Below are 15,635 nucleotides of genomic sequence, written 5' to 3'. Positions count from 1 at the left end.
GCATCTATAATGGGAAAAATCAACCTCTCTGACTCCTGTGTAATTGGATTTGCCGGGTCTCGTGCTGAATCAGAGCCCAGTGGGTAGCTCAAAGCTTGTTAAGTTTGGACAAGCATTGCTGCAGGACTGGGCGGGAGAGGTGGCTGAAGGTAACCTGCTTCTGTGGAGTGAGCAGTGAATTATTTAAATATGTTCAAGACACAGCTATTAAAGTCAATTGGCTAAAAGCGGTGACATAAATCAATCCAAATATAGCTTGAAACCTGACCTTTTCTCTCACATTGGAGGAGAAGAAACGGACACCAATGTTTCTTTGTGGTTACCTGGATACAGCATAAACACTTGTTACTTCCACGTTTTCGCTCTTAAGGTGTAACTTAAGACTAACTGAACAACTTAAGACTGCTTGTAGTGTTAAATTTATGCTAATAGTTCACATTCAAAACTGTAGCAAATCTGACTTGCTCTGTTTCAAATGTGAAGATTATCTGTGTATATTTCGTACTAACACATTTACACATGTTAAATAAACAGTGGTTCTCAACTGGTTTGGCATCAGGACCCACAATCACCCTGGGATGACAAGCCGCAACCCAAATACGTCGTAGACTTGTGAAATATAATGTATCATATTGTCTTTTCCTCAAAAACTGTTGTTAAATAAGCATTAAATCAGACAGAAGTTATGATAAAAACATCCCGATAACAGGGATTTTTAACAGTGATCCTATACTTTTTCTGTACATAAATATTAAAAAATGTTTCTGGGAAAGGCTCACGACCCACAAGTTCAGAAGCACTGATCTAAAAGGCACGCTGTTCTGTTCTGTTCAGGCCCTTTTTTAGGTTTGTTTGTTTTATATATAAAGTTGGGCGTGTTGCAGTAGGATTTTATTATATCTGATTCACTTATCAAATCTCAATCCTGTATTTCTTGCCAAGAGATTGTATATTTGTGTGCTGTCAGAATGAGATGAGGAGATGGATTGGGGCATTTGTATCCTGTTTCTACATCCTTATGTTTCACTCAGAGGAGCAGATACCAGGTAAGACCTGAATAAGATCTTCTTGCTCCTCCACCTCCCACAACATGAATGATTAAGCATGCTGCAATGCCTTGTACCTGATGTACACATGCAACATCCCCAACCTGTTCTTCTTGACACCAGGCAAACACGTTACTGAAGGAGCAGAAGAGGACACTTTTGGAGCACAGTTTGGCTGAAGATTTGCCAACAACCACCTCTTGTTTAAAGTCATCCATTGCCTTGATGCAAACAGACACTGGGGGAGACCTGTCAAACTTCTCTTGAGAGAAGGAGACCTTTGCCATTTTGGATCCTAACCAAGAGAGTCTGCACCTGACAACAGAACAATACCGTTCTCAAAATGCAGGTTTGAAAACTCGGTGTGAGCGCCAAAATGTGTGTGTGTGTGTGTTGTTTTTTTATTACGAAGACTATATGTAAATGTATTACTTTTAGCTACATCTTGAACTTTGGTGTTTTGCAATTACAGCAGGTGGGCCTCTCCTAAAAATCTATTGTAGCACTGAATGTTCTCATCAAACAATATACTAATATTTCTGACATAAAAAGGCTGAAAGGATGTAACTAATGCAAGGGAAAGGCTTCTCATGTCCATGTTGCCACTTTCATGTTACTTGAGCTCTGAACAGCAAAGCTCTTAATGTATAACTGTCCCCTCCCCTTCTTCTCAGGGAAGCAAAACTAGAGAGCGTTCTCTCTTCTCACAGATGAGCTCACTCCCATCTCAGGCAACATTGACACTCTAGACCAAAACCAGGACCATCTCTTAATTAAAACACAATTGCCTGGGCTCCTGAAGTTGCCAGGCTCACCTGATCTGTCATTGGCCTCAGAGGATTAATTACCTACTCATTCTTTCCGCTACTACATCAGATTGTCTTGTTTATTCTCAATAATATATTACAGCTGAGTTTAGCACAATATGGTTATTCGTTTTCCATGCTATGCATACAGTAAGGGTACTCAAGTTGCAAACATAGTTTTATGAAGACAACAACCATTCCACATTCTTTTGTGAGTGGCTCATCCTTGCTTTATTGTAATACTGTAGAGCAGATATCTAAGTCACGCTGTCGGTGCGTATTGTCTGTTTTACGGCTCTCAGAAAAAAAATTCCCATGAAAAAAGGCGGTGTCACGAACATCCCACCGCAGCTCCCGAGCGACCATCACATCCTCAGATTGATTTTGACATCCCCAAAAGAGTCTCTTCAATGATATTGTTCACCTGTCTCATTGGCTTAAAACGGGGGGCAGGGGGGTGGGTGGAGGAGAACACAGGGTGAGGGCTATTGTTACCCACAGGGGTGTAAGTATTCGGGCTGTGGGGCTGACAGGTGAAAGAAAACACTCTTTTCTGACTAGCCTCCTCCATCGTCGTCGAGGGGCCCGTGTAAGCAGAGTAATCAAGTCCAAATTACGACACAGGACTGCGTCGAACAAGCGTCTATTGTCTGGGCTGAGGGCGAGCAGCGGGGCACAGACCGTTACTGCACTGTGGAGTCTCACCCTGTTGTCTCAAGACGGCCCAGTTTCGGAGGTTCTCAGATCAGACAAATACGGCACCCCTTCTCACCCCTCCTTTGCCCCTCAGCCTTCCTCTGTACAGCCAACCCACACCCCCCAACTCCTCACCCAAAAATAGGCCAAATCTCCTCCATTGTGTTTCGACTGCCTAGTGTGAAATTCACTGTGACGTTAAATGTTTTCTAATGAATAATTACTCAATGGATATGCCGGGGGAATATGTGTAATGGATTGTAGACTGCATTTTAAAGACGTCTTTTTTGTCTCTGCTCCCTGGTATTTACTGGACAAAAACACTTGGCCTTTCTCAGAAGAATCGAGGGCCATGGGCAGAGGACAGAGCAGGGGGAGCAAAGGGGGAGTTGAAGGAGGGCTTTGTGTCAATTAGATTCAATGGATTATCTTTTTAATGTTTTACAGAGAGGGCTGGGAATCAAAGAGCCTCTGCTTCCAAAGACATGAGAAAAAACACACAAAACCAACAAAAGCTGTGAAAACCTTTGGTCTGAATGTTGGAGCTGAAAATGCAAAACAGATTGGTGGAGTTCTCTCCTCTATGCCTCGTCATTGTGGGACCGTGTTGGGCCCTCTCAGTCCGTTCGCGGTGTGTTTGTGTCAGCTCTGGGGAACTGCGAGCCGCCGGGCCAAGGTCCCTGCGCACTGTGTGGTGATTAGCCTCTGCCTGTTTCTTTGCACAATCACCCCACTCGCTCTCAAAGGCGCAAAGGACCCCGAAAACCCTGCTTGTCAAAGGAACAAACATGTGCCATATTTGTGCTTTTGGATTCACAGCAGTCCACCCATTGAGACTCTTTTTTGATCATTTGTGCGGTCAGTTGTGAAAGCCAAAACAAACACAGTCACTGAAATAACAGTGTTGTTTTGATTGTAGAGTTCTGTTGTTTTGCTCTTGTTTTTTTGCAAATGAGTTTTAATTGCTGTTGTATTGAATGAAGGTAGTATGTGAGTGAGTAGTGGTCGAATAGATAATGACTGCAGTGTGGGTCTTTGACAAACTTGGTAACACAGGCTTGAAAAGAGCAGGTTCAGTATGTAATGTCGCCAGAGTTTTGTGTAGAGTATCAAAACTATACATTTTTGAAAACTTTATTAAATAAGCGATCAGAAAAACAATGTTTCCATTTGCTCTGTAAAAAAAGAAGTATGATAATAGTGATAACTAGGAAATGCGGGAAGCGAATGCAGAAATTGCATAAACTCTTCAAATTGCATAATCAAATTTGCATAAACTGTATAAACTGCATAAAATGGTAAAATGCATGAATGGGACAATTTGCATAAATTGTGTAAATTGCATAAACTCTTAAGCTGCATAAACTGGTTAAATCCCATAAAGTGGTTACTTTGCATAAATTATTAATGTTGCATAAACTTTTTAAATTCCATAAACTGGTCAAACTGTTGAAATGGCCTCAGTGCTTGATTGGCAGAAGCTGCACAAATGGCTGAAAGGCCTGGAGTCTCCCCATTGGCTGGATTCGCACATACACACTAATGCAAAAATGTCAAACTCTTGTATAAAAAAACTGGAAAACTGCAGAAGGACGATTTTTTCTCAAAACCCACAAGTTGCGGAAGCTGAACATGCACAAAGTGCAGAAATTGCAGAAAATGCAGAAAAAAGTGCAGAAAAGCATGGATTTGCGGCAGCCCCATTATAAGTCAATGGGAAAAATCTCAGACATTTCGGCCGATTGCGGAAAAAACGTAAGTTGCAGAAGTCCCAAAAGTAATAGCACCCTTCTCCTCAACATGCGGAACGTTTTGATGCATAACTTGCATAAATTGCACAAAGCATGAAGGTGCTGAAAGCTGGAGAAAATCGGGAAAAAGATGGAAGAGGAATAATAATAAAGAACATGAAAACCAATAATTGACTGCGGAAGAATTCCGCAGTCAATCAATAACATTTATATGAGGAGTAAAAAACATAGTTTGGTGGAAATTTGGCAGAAAATTCCATTTGGTCGTTGCAATCAAAAAGTCAATGAAACCCTTGTCATATGTTTTATGGAGTTCCCGTGGCGATGACCAGAACTCCCTGTTTACTCTAATAGAAAAATTGTGTAATTGCACAATTTTACCAAATGACAAGGGCAAATGGAAACATTGTTTTTCTCATTGCTTATACCATAAGGTTTATAAAATATATAGTTTTCATTCTCTCCACAAAAATCCCACAACAGTGTAAATCTAAACATAGTGAACCAAACTATTTAAGCCATTATGATAATTATACATAAAATATAACATTGGAGCCTCTTTGCCTTATGGTGCACACCTTCCACACTGGAGGAGTTTTGACATTGGACAGATTTGCTCCATATAAAATCCCTGTCTCCATGATACAGTCAGACTACTGCACCATCTACTTAAAAAAAAAAATTCTTTAAATGTATTTTCTTCACACAGGCTCAGCTGGACATGGAGGGCGCTCTTACGGCCCGGGACCGAGTGGGGATCCAGGACTTTGTTCTTCTGGATGAAACCACAGAGGAGGCTTTCATTAATAACCTCAAAAAGCGCTTCAGCAATGACCTCATCTATGTGAGTTAGCGAGATAAATATGCATGCAAATTGCAACTCACTTCTAAACCAAACTTTTCTTTTCAGACTTATGTCGGTACATTGGTGGTTTCTCTCAATCCTTACAAAGAGCTGGACATTTACAACAGGAAACAAATGGATATCTACATGGGAGTTAACTTTTTTGAACTTCCACCGCACATGTGAGTCTTTAATTTCAGCATCATCTGCTTTGTCACACACACATCTGGCAACATTTTCTTGAAAAGTATATTTTTGGTTAATTTAGTGTTAGTGTATTGTGGTTTGGTCAATAATTATAGTTATGTATTGACTAAAGTTTGAAACCTCTCTCCTGCAGCTATGCCTTGGCTGACAATGCCTATCACACAATGCTGACCGAGTATAACAACCACTTTATTCTGATCTCTGGGGAGAGTGGAGCGGGAAAGACAGAGGCCTCTAAGAAGATCCTGCAGTACTACGCTGTGAGCTGCCCCAGCACCACACTGCTCAACACAGTCAGGGACAAGATGCTCATGTCCAACCCGGTTTTGGAGGTCAGACGAATGTTACCATATAACCACTTAAAAGATTTCTTACCTGTAACTATAGTCATTTATTATGTTTTCTGTAGGCCTTTGGTAATGCCAAAACCCTAAAAAATGACAATTCAAGTCGCTTTGGGAAATACATGGACATTCAGTTTGACAGCCAGGTCAGTAAGCAGAGCGTGTGCCCTTGGTAAAGTTAGATCTTGAATGTATTTAGGGGATTATAGGTTTGTTTTTCCTGCAAGTTGTAGAGTTGTTGTGTTTAGGTTGATGCTGCCCATAGGGGGATGCGGTCGGAGGCCATATCCTGAATTACCTTCTGGAGAAATCTCGGGTCGTGCACCAGAATCACGGAGAGAGGAATTTCCACATTTTCTACCAGCTCGTGGGGGGAGCGGGGGATGACCTGCTGCAGCAACTTGGACTGGAGAGGGACTGCCAGCTCTATAACTACCTGACACAAGTACAGAGAGGCTCTTTCTTTTCTTGTACTGCAGAAACCTACTGGATATCTGCACTTGGCTCATTCAGTTTGATATCCCAACAGGGAGAATGTGCCATTGTTCCTTCAATTAATGACAATAACGATTGGAAGACAGTTAAAAATGCACTACAAGTGATCAACATCGATGAGAGTCACACAAATGTAAGTCAGGGTAAACATTATTTTTGTTAGGGGAGACACTGCAGGCAAAACTTTATTTTTGTTCTCAGTTTAGATTGGTCTCCAAACATGCAGGATTTCCAGGATTTCACCTGGAAACAAATAGTCCACAATATTCTCTTTCATTTATCCGGTAGTTCACTGGCTAAACTTAACAAACATTTATGAATTTGTTCCTTGTCTGATTTATTGAGCTTTCAAACCCCCCAAAACAAAGTACCCCCCCAGAAATAACTATATTTTTTAGACTAGATAAGATACACAAACTTTCTTCTGTTAGAAATGCTGTCTCCAATATGTATATGCCAACAAAATATATCATACATATAAAGGGACTATATGCAGTTTAAAATGTTAAAATGTATTTTCCTCCCTCTACATGTTCCAACAATGTCCTAAGGTGTAGAATGAGCCCAGACCTGTTCACCACAACTGCCTCTAAAATCCTGCACTGTCACTCATGCACGAGCTTAATATAGAACCTGCAGTTGCACGTATGACCTGAGGTGGCAGTAGTGAGTATAAAATGGCTAACTTGCATCTAGCGAATAATTAGAGAATAAAAGATCCGCACAACTTTGTAGCTCCCAAGCTTTTTTAATGCTCACCACTTGCAACCAACTTGCATCTAGCCCCTTTCAGGCTGACTCTCACCATGAATCCAATTTTGTCTCTTGAAATATAGACAGTTTAAGTCATATTTACACATAAAATGCCAAATGTCCACATGGAAATATTAAATAGAAGAAAACTCACTATAAAGGTATTCTTATATTTAGGTCAGTAATCTACAGCAAATGGTTCAGTGGGATAATCTTATTTTCCCTCTTCATCTGCAGTGTCTCCCCTTACATACCACTGAATGAAATTAACCTCTTAACCCCCACCTAAGCCGAGCACATTTTCTCCATTTCGGCATTACCCAAATCTAAACGCTTCTTGGGGAAAAAAAGGGACAAAAACAAGGGTGACAAAAGAGCGACATGAATGTGCCGGAAAAGCAACAACAACAACCCAATAAACAGGTGACAAAAACACAACTAAAAAGTGATTAAAAAGCCACAAAAAAGCAACAAAAGATCAACAAAATTGTGCCGGAAAAGCAACAAAAAAGTGACAAAAAAAAGCAAGGGAAAAAAGCGATCAAAACACAACAAAAAAACCTATGAAAACACAACAAAAAAGAGACAAAAACTCTAAGTTTGAATCGGTTTTGTAAGTCTTAGCTTTCAAATGAGGTCTTAGAGTGGCCTGTTAGCTGTAAGAAGCTTTTTGATTTGGGTAAAGCTGAACTGGAGAAAATGCGCTGGGTTAAGGAACAGTGTAAATGAGCACATGCATCTTTAACTTATCTATTTCTTTTAGCATTTGTTTTCTATTGTTGCGAGTGTTCTGCATCTTGGGAATTTGAAGTTTATTCCCGACAGCAAAGGTCTCGCCACCCTAAGCAGCAGCAGTGAAGAACTACGATGGGTGTCAAACGTAAGACAATACAAGTCACACCAAATAGATTGTTCTGTCATATTTTGTGAATTCATGTTAAAAAAAAGGTCATTACTCATTACAGCTTCTGGGAGTTGATGCTCAAAAACTCCATGAAGGATTCACATTTAGAAAGATAGAAGCCAAAAATGATCAGGTGGAAGTTTCTCCCTTTTAATTGAAAAAATGTATCAATCATTAAAGATAAATATGTTAATTTTTTTGTGATTATATTTGTGTTAATAAAGATTCTGACCCCGTTCACGATCGATCATGCCATCTATGCCAGAGATGCCTTGGCCAAAGCTATTTATGGACAAACTTTTACCTGGCTGGTTAAAAGGATCAATGAGTCCATGGAGAATACAGTGAGTAGTGGATAATCATTTCCATTATGAATAGATTATAGTTTATATTTACCACTCCCCTCTTGCTTTACATCCAGGATCCCTCACGAAAAACTGTAATCGGTCTTCTGGACATATATGGATTTGAGGTTTTCTATGTAAACAGGTACAACTCAACTCTTCAGACCTGGAAGTTACTTATGAGTTGGTCTCCAGTCCTTTCCTGTAGTGCTGTGGCTGATGAGTCACGATTTTCTGTTTGCTCTGAACATATTGAACATATTGAAATCAATCTTCAACATTGAGGAAAATGCTGTTAAGTAGGAAGAGGAAACTCAAGTCATTTTCTACCATTCCAATCCTGGAAAAAAATAACAATAGGCATTAGTTTTACTGAACATGAATCTTATGTGGTCCTCAGACCCTCAGCAGAAAGCACTGATTGAATTGAACTTCATACACAGCACAATAAATGAGCATAGGAAATGTCTTCCCTTCAGAGTCTGAACCTGATGGTGGAAGAGGACGAGGTCACATGGTTTAACAAATGTCTTTAAAACATTTGTTGATCTCACCTATTTGTGTTAGGTATAAGTTGCTTACAGGGTTAAAAAAAAATGGTTGGCAATCCCTGACTTTACTGTTCTCTTACACTTCTTGGCATGATAGCTGAAGCGTTTCGCTTCTTTCTGTTGTGTTTTGCTTGTCTTAAGCTTTGAGCAGTTCTGCATAAATTATTGCAATGAAAAACTCCAGCAACTCTTCATCCAGTTGACGCTCAAGGCTGAACAAGAGGAGTATGAAGCAGAGGGCATTGAGGTAATCCCCAATATACTGACTGTTACTTATGATATAATTACTACACTTTTTGTCTTTAGTGGGAGCCAGTGCAGTTTTTCAACAATAAGATCATCTGTGACCTGGTTGAGGAGAAACACAGAGGAATCATTGCCATATTGGTTCGTAAACACATACAAGGTTTAATAGATTTTTACAGAATTAACATTTTGAGGATACTTTTGTTCAGGACGAGGAGTGTCTCAGGCCCGGAGATGCCACGGATCTGACCTTTCTTGAGCGACTGGAGGACCAAATGGCAAATCACCCGCATTTTGTTACGTATGTTGAGCAGCAAACTGCACCGACATCGGAAAAAGTGCATAACAGTCACTGTAATATTTCTTATCATAACTTGGCAGACATAAACTGGCAGACAAAACGACCCGCAAGACCCTGGAGAGAGGAGATTTCCGTCTTTTGCATTACGCAGGAGAAGTTACCTACTGTGTTGTGGGTAAAGACACCAATAGTTGATACTTTTCTACTGCATGTGCCAATGTGTCTACTGTTATCTTTTGCCCATTTTAATTGGTGCTTCACAACCGAAATGTAAACCTTCAATCGTGTCAAGCCCCTGTATTAACCCTCTTCACTTATTGCAGGCTTCCTGGACAAAAACAATGATCTTCTTTACCGGAACATTAAAGATGTGAGCTCCGGCTGAAGAATTTGTTTTATTCAAAGGATTTTTAATCTTTGTCCTGTTGTCTGATCATAGTTTTTACCTTTTAGCTCATGTGTCAATCTAAAAACGCTATAATCCAGGAGTGCTTCTCGACTTCAGACCCAGACAACAGGAAAAGGCCTGAAACAGTTGAGTGCCTGGCTGTCAGCGGCAGTCCATTGCTTTCTTTGGGACATATGGAAGTGGCAGGTTGTGAAGGAGTTTGACCTGTGGGTGTCTGTAGGTGGCGACTCAGTTCAAGAACAGTCTGCTGAAGCTGACGGAGATCCTCATGGCTAAAGAGGCCTGGTACATACGCTGCCTCAAGTCAAACGAGTCTAAGCAGAAAGGTACTCTCTCACATACTGTACATTATTAACAATTACACTCTAAATGATATTACCATTATACAGGGCAGTTTGATGAAGCTCTAATCCGGCACCAGGTGAAATACTTGGGCCTCATGGAGCACCTCAGAGTCAGACGCGCTGGCTTCGCTTACAGACGCAAATATGATGTGTTCCTACAAAGGTGAGGACTTACACATATATTATTCACGCAATGTTTCACTATAATATTGTTTTCTGTCAGGTACAAACCTCTGTGTCCAGGCACTTGGCCTCACTGGAGAGGAAACCCCGCCGATGGAGTGGAGGTGCTTGTTCAGCATCTGGGCTATTTGCCAAATGAATACAAAATGGGAAGGTATGTGACTTTTACATTTCTATTGTTGTTGAGATTAAATAATAATGAAATTGGCTTATTTTGACCTTTTTCAGAACCAAAATCTTTATTCGTCATCCAAGGACACTGTACGCAACAGAAGATGCATTTGAAAAGTGTAAACATGAACTGGGTGAGTACAATTTGACAGCGACTTTCCTTTTTGCTGGTCTAACAATATCTTAACATTTTACAGCTTCGAGACTCCAAGCCAAATATAAAGGTTACAAAGCAAAAGGAGAGTTTAAAAAGCAGAAAGAGGCTGGTAATTAAAAAAATGCAGTGTGGTACATGATGCTTTGCTTAGTTTTCTTACACTAAAATACTCTATCACTTTAATATGTGTACAGCCACAAAGATTGAAACCTGTTGGAGAGGAGTCCAAGCTCGAAAAGAGAGAGAAAAAAGAGCTTGGGCTGTCAAAGTCATCAAGCAGTAAGATTAACATCTAACTTTAGAGGCTATGGTTCTGAAAGTCAATGATGACAGTGCTGTTTCAATTGTTATTATTATTACATTATTATATTATTATCTCCATTTATTACACAGATTTATTAAAGGATACATGACCAGAGGCCAAGCAAAAACCACAGACAACTCGGAGTACCTGGCTTTTGTAAGGCAGAATTTTTTAAACAGACTCAAACAAAATCTGCCAAAAACTGTTTTGGACAAGACAACATGGTATTCCCCACCACCTGTTTGTTCAGAGGTAACATTCACGAATCACATTGATTAACCCAAACAATATACATAGGCTTCATAATAACAATGTGCGCTGTTTGTACACTGTGTCAGACGTCAGAAATGCTGAAGAAACTGCACTACCGGCTCATGGTGAGGAAGTATGTCAGGGGCATCACACCACAGAGGAAAGCTCAGGTACTGCACACTCTATTCTATTCAACCAATGGGCATGGGTTCAAAGAGACAAATTATCATGACCATCACCATAGAAAACCTAGTATTGCATCGTTTGAATGGTAAAAAGTGTTCACAAATATTTGTTTTTAGTTCCAACTAAAGCTTGTGACGAGTGCACTCTTTAAGGGCAAAAAGGAGAGTTATCCTCAGAGTGTCGCCCAACCCTTTGTCAACACCAGAATCGGTGAGAATCAGTTTTGACAATCCAAAAAGTGTTAAGATGTTACATGACATGTTATTGTTTCCCTAGATGAACAAGATATAAATCCCAGAGTCATACAAATGATTAGAAATGAACATATTAAGGTAGTATTTAATAGACATGATGAAAATTAAAACAAATAAATTAGTGCACTAACAGTCAGTCTCTTTCAGTATAGTTTACCAGTGACCAAATATGATAGAAACGGATTCAAGCCACGGCCAAGGCAGCTGATTCTCACGCAGACCGCTGCATATGTAGTGGAGGATGCCAAGATCAAACAGAGAGTGCTCTACACATCTCTAAAAGGTGAGTCCCATGTGTCACAGTCATGCAGTCATAAAGTATGTCAAGGAGGAAATTAAAACTTCATTTTGATTTTGCCTCTCAGGCATTTCTGTGAGCAGTTTGACAGATGGCATTGTGGTGTTTCATATCACTTGTGAAGATCCCAAACAGAAGGTCAGTTTATGTCCCTGGAGCCATTAAATAATAGACCTTTGTACTCATGAGTGGGAGGTAATCTACGATTTTATTTTCTAGGGTGACTTGGTGATGCACTGTGACCACTTGTTTGAATTTTTGACCAAGCTCAGCGTTATTGCTAATAAACAAAATGCCATCAAAGTGGTTCAGGGGAGGTATGGTAGAATTACATTTTTATATTAGTTTTTTCTGTGAATTTCAAATATATTTTTTTTCAGTATCAAAATTGAGGTCCAAGCAGGAAAAGAGAGCGGTGTGGACTTCAGTATTGGGCAGGAGCCAATGGTTTACAAAGGCAAGAATGGACACCTCACGGTGGTGAGTATTGTGTTTGTCCGGGCCGTGTTTAAAGAGCGGCAGACGCACAGTGTTTTTCTTTTTACTGCAGGTTACCACACGGACCAGGGCACGATAATGTGAGGAAATTGGAGAGACACTCAAAGACAGCCTTGCATACAGTATTTGAAGACACCCCTTTAGAAGAGGTTCACATACTTGCACTTCACAGTGAACTTTTATAAACACGCTACATTTCACTATCTTTTGGTTACATTTACACACAATGCAGTTTCTTGCAGTATTAAATGTACGTTATATTTTTGTGTCACTCTGTGTCAAACTGTATTCAGGCGCTTGGTTTCACATTTCATTACAATATTTACTCGCCATATATTTCATAATTTTGTATGTTCAAAGAGTAATCTACAAATAAAATTTAAAAAACTCAACTCACAGTGTACAAATTTATTTGTGATAAAGTATATTTATAAAACAAGTTTAAAGTATAACACATTACAAGAACTGTGTTCCTCTGACTTACTCAAATTAAATGATATTGTGCAAACAGTATATTTTGATAAATGCGATGACGGGGATGGGTCTAAGTTCTCAGTTGTACAAAGCTAAGGGTCAGGAAACCCTTCCTGACAGATACATCTCAGGTTGCACTCATTCACTTATGTGACTCATTCATTCATTCACTCACAGGCATCACCCAGTCACAACTCAAGTTTTCAACACTGGTAATTGATAGTTGACACGAAATGTTTAAAAACAGTGAAACATAGATGGAAAGGTAAAAAATGCTTTCATATCTGAAAACTCAAGTCTGTTACTTGCAGGTTAAGTTGGTCATAGGTACATACACAGACATGGAGCCAATGGAAAAACTAAATACACAGTGCCACCAAGTGGTTGGACTGGGCAGGTCACCCAATTTGTTCAAATACACAAACCAGCCAAAAGCACTACTGTGTATACCAAAAACACTTTAGTCAACATATTATAATTCTATATTTATAAAGTAGTTCATTTAACTCAAACCACACCAATTTTCATACAATGAGGTGAAATTTTAGTCCCCTGTAGATTAATTGAAAACAAAGGCGATGATGGAAAATAAAGAATACACACAACCGTCAAACCAAAGCACTTACAGCATAAACTGTATCACTTATATAGTCTTCATAAACTCCTGTTTTAGAAATCTCAAAGAGAAAGCTGGTGAAAGTGGAAGAGAAGGTATGGTAAGGCACAGGCATGGTGCAAAGAAAGTCCAGTTTAAAAGACACAGGGTTAGAGAAGATCACTGATGGTGGTGTGTGCGGTCATCGGGCCGTTTAATATGAATTCTCCGAACTCGCTCAATACGCTCTCGCTCTTCATCCTCATCCAAATGATGGGATCGCCCAGCAGCACCACCTGTTGCTTCCAATAGTGCGTTGTCTGGACCTCTCCCATCATGGGACTCGTACAAAAGAATGTTGAGGGTCTCTTCATAAATTCGGGCTTCAGGGAATTCCACCTGAAACAGAGAGCATGTTTGAACAAAACAGATCACAGACTAACAAGAGACACAATGGGGAAATATCTAATTTACCTTAGTTTGCTTCTTTTCTGTGGCATATACGATAGAAGTGCAACAAACTTCAGCAATCTTACGGCCCTGTCCATAAAAGGACCAGCAGCAGATCTCATCCCCAATCACATCTTTTATGAACAGAACGCGGCCATTGAACCTCAAAGACAACTTGTCAAACAGCTCAATATTTTTTAACATGTTGTCATCCGAGTTGCTGGGAAATTAAAAAAACATTTTTTTTTGTTATATGAGCACAAAACTTGAATTCCTCCATTGTTTAAATGTCATAGTAACTCACCTGGTATAAGAATATTTGTTGTTGCTTCTGTTATAAAGCAGTTTAACAGTAGGCTGTAAAGACACATGGTTTAATAACAATATTCAGTTATGACTTTTAAACACAGATCATACATCACATAAAAAACATACAGAATTTATACTATTATTACCATACCTTATTAGATGTAGCAATAAGCCTCTGTTCTTCTTTAGAAGATGTCATCAGAGGTACTTTACAAAGAGGTTCATATGTTTCTTTGTTCTGTGTGGAAAGTATAGCATATTAAAATGGTTTAACTAATTAGCGAAACTGACAGTCTCAAACCTGTAAAGCAGCTGTACATTCGTCAGCCAGGCCCTGCACTAGGTAATACTTGGCCTCAGCAAGAAGCTCCTCTGTCTCTCGCCGACTGTCTGGAAGTGGCACTGCCCCATCTCTTAGGTAGTTCAGGATGGTGCCAAAATGTTTGCCACAACGATCAATTAAAATCCAACCTGTAAACATGTTGACAGTATAAATAACTTGTTTTACTATCCAACATACCACTTCATTCAAACCTACCTTCGCTATCCGTAAGCACCTCCATCCTGCCACTGAACATGGCCTTGAGCATAGTGTCCTGTTTAGTTAGTGTCTGCATGGTCGTGTAGTAGAGTGCACCACCCACATTGAGCTTCACATATTTGGAGCTGGGGCTTGAACCTTTAAAGGACGTGGTCCGAGTTGTTGCTGCTGGCACGGCCGCACTCACCACACTCTCACCTGACATCTCTTCCTACAAACACAAAAGCACAAGCTCTGAGACGGAATAAACAAACCAACGTTATAGTAACTTATTTGATGTGGTAGCGCAATGAACACCATTGAACACTGGTGTCAGCTCTCTCTGAGTGAAATTCAATGGTCCAGACATTATACATGACATAGCAAAACGCAAACAGTAAGAAATCTATTATTAACAAAAAAAGTTAAACTGAGTTAGCTTAGACACTTTGTTAAAAAAAAAACACAGAGTTGGCGCTCGTGAGATTACTCTACAGACAAACACTGTACATGTATTATCAACGAGCGATGTTCAATTGTATTTTTGTTGAGTAAAACTAATAATATTCACCATAGAAGCCGCAGCAGACCTCGAAGTTGTAGTAGCTCGCTAACACAGACCAGCTAACTCGGCTAACACCCACTTCCTTCCGAGCTCAAGCTGCGCAGTTATGAAAATGACGTCAAGTCAGAACCTTTAAAGTGATACTACTCCTCAATGTTTGTCCAGAAGATGTGAATTAGAATGTTGCATTATGTGAAAACAATGCCCCAACAACTTATATCAGTTCAACCAAACTAATCCTTAAGCTCAAGCTGCTGTATAAACTAAAACGAACACTGTGGTCTTGTTGTGTTTCCGCTTGAGGTGTGCACCAGTGAAAACATTCCCCCGCACTCTTTCCGAAACCGTCTGTTATCAATTCTTTATCAAGAGAAGTAA

At 39.8% G+C, this 15,635-nt stretch overlaps 2 protein-coding genes across 2 annotated transcripts; one reads left to right on the top strand and one right to left on the bottom strand.

Annotated features, from left to right (window-relative positions):
* The first annotated feature begins 1,303 nt into the window (after positions 1 to 1,303).
* Positions 1,304 to 12,668, top strand: myo1ha (myosin IHa). The gene is made up of 32 exons (XM_079560840.1): positions 1,304 to 1,395; positions 5,009 to 5,143; positions 5,210 to 5,325; positions 5,484 to 5,682; positions 5,760 to 5,840; positions 5,960 to 6,139; positions 6,224 to 6,322; positions 7,706 to 7,822; positions 7,908 to 7,979; positions 8,071 to 8,190; positions 8,268 to 8,335; positions 8,883 to 8,988; positions 9,048 to 9,128; positions 9,197 to 9,288; positions 9,369 to 9,463; positions 9,612 to 9,658; positions 9,742 to 9,822; positions 9,918 to 10,023; positions 10,087 to 10,204; positions 10,265 to 10,378; positions 10,453 to 10,529; positions 10,593 to 10,661; positions 10,747 to 10,831; positions 10,946 to 11,108; positions 11,195 to 11,278; positions 11,411 to 11,504; positions 11,571 to 11,626; positions 11,696 to 11,831; positions 11,914 to 11,984; positions 12,066 to 12,163; positions 12,227 to 12,326; positions 12,397 to 12,668. The coding sequence occupies exons 1-32, from the start codon at positions 1,390 to 1,392 to the stop codon at positions 12,421 to 12,423; spliced, it is 3,093 nt and encodes a 1,030-aa protein (XP_079416966.1). The 5' UTR covers positions 1,304 to 1,389; the 3' UTR covers positions 12,424 to 12,668.
* A 145-nt stretch (positions 12,669 to 12,813) lies between these two features.
* On the bottom strand, positions 12,814 to 15,412 carry kctd10 (potassium channel tetramerization domain containing 10). The gene is made up of 7 exons (XM_079572209.1): positions 15,264 to 15,412; positions 14,711 to 14,924; positions 14,474 to 14,643; positions 14,324 to 14,410; positions 14,168 to 14,220; positions 13,888 to 14,083; positions 12,814 to 13,812 (listed from the first exon to the last, which is right to left on the bottom strand). Exons 1-7 carry the CDS (start codon positions 15,264 to 15,266, stop codon positions 13,594 to 13,596), a joined length of 942 nt encoding a protein of 313 aa, XP_079428335.1. The 5' UTR covers positions 15,267 to 15,412; the 3' UTR covers positions 12,814 to 13,593.
* Positions 15,413 to 15,635: the final 223 nt, after the last annotated feature.

This window comes from Gobius niger (genome assembly GCF_951799975.1).
Source record: "Gobius niger genome assembly, chromosome: 1".
Lineage (NCBI taxonomy): Eukaryota > Metazoa > Chordata > Actinopteri > Gobiiformes > Gobiidae > Gobius > Gobius niger.
The sequence above is the reverse complement of the archived record's forward strand: the minus strand, read 5'-3'. Positions and strand labels throughout refer to the sequence as shown.